Here is a 5,801-nt window from a genome sequence, read left to right as displayed (position 1 = left end):
ATACTGCCATATCACCTAGATTATTCTTGATTCTGTACAATGACCAAACTACCCCTGTTTCCACTAGAGTCTTGTACAACTACTCAAGAACTAGGCGCCCACTAACATGACTCCAAAAGTTGTCATTGTAGATTGTACACTGTAACTCCCATTTGATACTATAGGTTGTAAGTGTCAACTGATACTTTACCATCTCTATCAGATCCTTCTGATCACTATAATGCGATTCTTCTAGTAGTATTGCTCTGCCAATTGAGACTACACTTTATTGACAACAATGACAATACCATGTATGCTGTGTGTACAACAATATTAAAGTATCCTAGTGTAAATAGTTACTACTCCTATGATGTCCTGCTTTCTACCCCTCCCCACACCGTCCCCCCCCCAACCCAAAAAAAAAAAAAAAACAATTCAGCTAAACATAGACTAGTTGATCTCTTGTAATTGGTCAGTGAGTTATGCTTGCATTTTTTTCTCATTGTCTTTAACTTCGCATTTTCATCATTAATAAAGTTCTCACATTTATTCAATAGCTTTGGATAAAAAAAATACAACCACTCGCCCAACTCTCTATACCTACGTCATCATCTTAGTTCTATGATAATCTTTAAGGTTCTAATTTTATTGATGGACAGATTGGATCATTCGTCGCTGATGGATGGTGTTTTCACAGAGAGAGAGAGAGAGTTTTTGGGTGCAGGATACAAGGGCTCACTACGGGCTATACAAGACCCACCGAGGGGCTCAGACAAAGACCAATTGAGGGTCAAACAAAAACCCATAAGGAGCGAGCATGGCCCCATGGACCAAACTTATTCAACCCACCATTACTACTATTATAATAGTAATTAGATAGAGTGGGATTGGGAATGAGTCAGACGCACGATCAGTCCTTGGATTTACGTTAGACTTTACGGGCCAGCACCGATCACTGCCGACTGCACTATAGCATAGGAGAAAAGGAAAGAGAGAAAGAGAGAAAGAGTTCCCAACAAAACCCACTAACCATTGAATTATATAATATTTTAAAATTTCAAAACTCTAAAGAGAATAGAACATTTTCATCATAGGAACGCCACTTTGATTGCGTTTCAAATAGTTTAGAATTTATTTATTTATTTTTTGAACATTTTAGAATTCCAAAAAAAAAAAAAAATAATAATAAATAAAATAATAATAATAATTTTCCTCTCTATGAAGATGAGAATTTACAATTGCTTAAGCAAGAGGAATTAAATTAATGGAAGATAAATAACTTAAAAAAAAAAAAGCCCTTTGTAATCATTATCTATGTGATTATATCATTAAATCCAAATCATGCTATATTTGTTTATTTAATTTTACTTTACTTTGCATCTAAAACACAAATGTAACCTTAGAAATCTTCCAAATAAACTTAGATCTGATAACTTTAATAGGCCGAGGATGTATTAGGAAGTTTTCTTGGATTCTTCCATGCCAACAGCCCTTCTCAATTTCACGTAAGTAATATCTAACTCCACTACTCCTCTCACAGAGGGACCCATAGGTGGCTTTAGAATGTCATAATATAGCTATTCCCTGACGACAAATTTGAGAATTTACAATTGCCACGATTCCAAGTAGACTTGGATCTAACTTTAATATACCTAGGTTTTATTTAAGTCCCCATGCTTGTCAGCTTGCGTGACATCCCTTACCTTTGCATCACAGCCATCCATCCATCCTTCTCAATCTCCAAGCAAGTAATATCTAAACCCACCAATCCTCTGATAGAGAGACCCCTATGTGGCTTTCGAATGCAAAATTATCCTTTCCCTCGCTATGAAGATGAGAATTAACAGTTCCCTATAGTTCTAAGTTCTTTAATAGATTGAGGATATATTCCAGTCCCCATTTCAGTTTTCACGACATCCCATTGCTTTGCTTTTCATTAACCATTGAACTATTAGGAAGTTTTCTTGGATTCTTCGGTTCCAAACATCCTCATTCTTCATGTAAGTGATCATATATAAATCCACTACTATATGATACAGAAAGAAGTTGTCCAATCAAAACTTGTCTCACCAAGTGAGCTTCTCTGCATGAAGCAGTGATTTAGTGGAACAAATTAAGTGCATTGGTAAGCCTCCATATTTTGTTTTTTTTTTTTTTTTTTTCCTTCTTAGGAAGACCTTCCTATTATTTTCTTCCCTTTAACTTTCCTTCATTGACTATTGATCTACCTTCATGGTTGGTTTTTGGCATTTGAGTACTGGGTAACCTTGTGTATTAATGGTTTAATTACTGTTTATTTTTTCTGAGATGGTTGCTCAGTCTCTTTGTTTTGATAATAGTTTATGCATTCATCAAATCCTATATATTATCACCTTATTAATGAATCAGATAATAGGGATCAGATTGGCCGGAAACAGTCTGGCTGACTCTCTTGCAAAGAAAGGCCGGTCCTTATCATGTAGGGCTGATTGGCCTTTATCCACTCCATGATTTCTTAAACCATATGATTGGACGAGCATCTTTTATTGAACTTTTCCTCCACCGTGAGTGAAAATATATATATATATATATATATTTTACCCATCTAGGATCACAAATGCTCTACTCTTATGGTATGAAGTCGATAATACTCCACCACCAATTATCCTGATATTTAATTCACATCATCTATAATAATTAAAAATATAATCTTTGCAACATTAAGTAATATTTTCCTTTTCTTTTTGGCAGTGATCCCACATAGTTGTTGAGAAGAACAGTAGAGACCAGATCGAGCTTAAAGCAATGGCCAGTGTCATTAATATCCCAAGTGATGAACAATACAACGATGAAGTTAAAATATTGGTGGAATCCATCGAGAATGAACTAATACAAGGGTCTTCCTCACCAGCTAATTATACTATATACCGAGTTCTGAAGCCACTAAGAGAAGTAAAACCAGATGCCTACACACCTCGCTTGGTCTCCATTGGTCCTTTTCATCGTGGCAGTCAACACTTAAGGCCCATGGAAGCACATAAGTTGAGGCTTCTAAAATTTTTTCTCGACAGAAAATCTAATTCAAGTTTAGGTGATTACGTGAGAGAGATGATGAGGATAGAAAAAGAAGCTCGCCAATGCTATTCAGAAGTTATTCCAATGACAAGAGATGAGTTTGTGAGGATGATGGTGGTCGATGGTTGCTTTCTAATTGAACTCATCAGTGGGTGGGAGAAGCGTAGGGAGTATCGTGATGAACCTATATTCAATGAAATATGGATGCCTCAAATTATACGTGACCTAATGTTGCTTGAGAATCAACTTCCCTTCTTTGTTCTTGAGAATTTATACTTGCTATACAGACAGGATAATGCAATCTCTTATTTTACCCAATCGTTCTTACTGGATTTCTTGCCACGTCCCCCCACTATAAACCCTAAAGCTTCCGTACCACAACACTTTTTTAATTGGGTAAAGAGTATCTTCCATTCACCATCGGAATCAAAGAGAGACCAGCAGGTGGGTGGAGGAGAAGAGTCTTCTTCTTCTTATGTACCACAGGACGGAGCAAGTCATCTGCTTGACTACGTACGAAATTTGCTAGTTTCACAGGAGTGGAAGCAAGTCAAGCAACATGAAGGGAAGCAGCCCCAGCGATTCCATTGTGCAACTGAACTCCAGAAGGCCACAGTCAAGTTTGAGAAGAGTGAGACGACACTCTTTGTTGGATTTATGAGCTAAATTAATTATTCGGGTTGATTAAATGGGTGAGAGTCAAATTGCATGAACCGGTTCGGTCCACTCTCAAGCTTAGGGATATGCTGGCTCAACCCATTGTGGTTTAGGGTTTTGAGTGCAGGACAGTATTATAAATACTAGGTTTTGGGTCCCTACAACCATTATTCACTCTTCCCCACTTTACCACTAAAGTGAGAGAACCAAGGAGGTTTAAGGGGTTGTAGAAGATCCTTAGCCAAGCCAAGAGAGCGAAAGTGGGAGTGACCAACATCAATCATCTTCAGCATACTAGGTGAAAGGTACAAATCGATCCTCCATAATTTTATTAGATTCGTGTTCTTGTTTTTCCTGTGTGGTTTCCTCCATAGGGTTTCAATCTCAAACCCATAGGGAGTTCTAACAATTGGTATCAGAGCAGACCACATGGGACAAGAATCGATTGAATTTTTCTTGTACATGAAGATTTTGATTATTACTTAAAACCTGATTTGATTAAAAATCATGAAAATCATAAAAATCGTAATTTTACCATCACTTAAAAATCCTGTATGGAAAAACTTTCTTCACGAAAGTTGTAGATCACGAGAATACGGTCGCGGCGGTATGCCGCAAGTCACCGGAAACATCCGTACGCGCCGGCACGCGCCACCGGAAACCGGCTGCCGGAGGAGAGAGAAAAAAAATTCAAAAAAAAAAAACGGCGGCGAGGCATCGCCGGTTCAACTCGAAAACCCTACCGATTCGAACCGGTGACACAGTGGGTCAACTCATATGTACTATTTGACTCGGTCAAAGGTTGACCGGGTCGTTGACCAATTGACCCGAATTTGACCCGGAATTCATATGGCCGAACCGGTTGGTCTTGATTGATTTAAAAAAAAAAAGACTTGTTTGGTTTTTGTTCATTTTGGGTTTTTATTTAAACTACTTTAAATTTCATTTAAAGGTTCGTTTTAAGGCCAAATTGAAATCTGTTTTTTGCTGCGTTGGATTCCTTGTTTCGGGCCACATTTAATGATCTAATTTTTAATATGACATATTTATTTGAAATTTTATGTTGTATTTAGTTTCAATCATTGAAACAAAAGGGCGTTTTTATTTAAACTACTTTAAATTTCATTTAAAGGTTCGTTTTAAGGCCAAATTGAAATCTGTTTTTTTGCGTTGGATTTCTTGTTTCGGGCCACATTTAATGATCTAATTTTTTAATATGACATGTTTATTTGAAATTTTATGTTGTATTTAGTTTCAATCATTGAAACAAAATGGCATAAATCAATGCTTTGAAAAATATATATGTTATTGGTTACCATGAAATTGAGAAATTTTTTTTTTTAAAATTGAGATATGTTAATCTAGAAAAGGGTGTAAGCTTCCGCTCATTCTTAGTTGCAAAGTAATTTTGCTTTAGGAAACCATGAAATGATGAGGTGGAATCCACCAAAGTGGTACATCTTATTATTTCATGATTTTCCACAGGGAAACAATGTAGGTGACATTTGCCCAAAGGTGATGTCACCAAAGTTAAGAAAATGACAGTAACCTAGAGGTTCCTAAGCCCAAAGGTGAGGGATTTCAAAAGTTATTGTTCTTTTCACAGTAAATATAAATTTACAAGAGGACCAGTGCATTCTTAGCCCAAAGGATAGGAATGTAGTTGCGGTTGTGACTCTTGTATGGTTATTGTTGTCCTAGTGACATTTATATGTATGTTTTGAACATAAAGATATACATCTCCAATGGGAAAGATATGATAGAACTGAGTGAAACCCACCAAAGTGGTACATTCAGTTCGATTGTATCTTCTCCAACAGTAAAGGTGATACTTTCCCAAAGGTTATGTCATCAAGGTTTGAGGATAATCATCCACATTTCAGAAATGGACATTGAATTTGGAGTTCTTTTGCCCAAAGGTGATTGAATTCCAAAGTTAGTGTTGTTTTCACAGTTAAAAGAAGAATATAAGAGTATCAGTTAATTCCTGTCCCAAAGGATAGGGATACATTTTTAGTTGTAACTCTTATTTAAAATATATTGATGGTATTACATGCTTTTATATTATGGTTTATATTTTGATATTTGGCATGTATTGTGTTGTTGTTACT

At 36.4% G+C, this 5,801-nt stretch overlaps 1 protein-coding gene across 1 annotated transcript; it reads left to right on the top strand.

Annotated features, from left to right (window-relative positions):
* The first annotated feature begins 2,032 nt into the window (after nt 1–2,032).
* LOC122063229 (UPF0481 protein At3g47200-like) lies at nt 2,033–3,699 on the top strand. Its single transcript, XM_042626931.1, has 2 exons — nt 2,033–2,104; nt 2,710–3,699. The coding sequence occupies exon 2, from the start codon at nt 2,764–2,766 to the stop codon at nt 3,697–3,699; it is 936 nt and encodes a 311-aa protein (XP_042482865.1). The 5' UTR covers nt 2,033–2,104; nt 2,710–2,763.
* Nucleotides 3,700–5,801: the final 2,102 nt, after the last annotated feature.

Source organism: Macadamia integrifolia, unplaced genomic scaffold, assembly GCF_013358625.1.
Source record: "Macadamia integrifolia cultivar HAES 741 unplaced genomic scaffold, SCU_Mint_v3 scaffold1257, whole genome shotgun sequence".
NCBI classification, from domain to species: Eukaryota; Viridiplantae; Streptophyta; class Magnoliopsida; order Proteales; family Proteaceae; genus Macadamia; species Macadamia integrifolia.
Note: the sequence above shows the minus strand (reverse complement) of the source record. Positions and strands in the feature narration are given on the sequence as shown.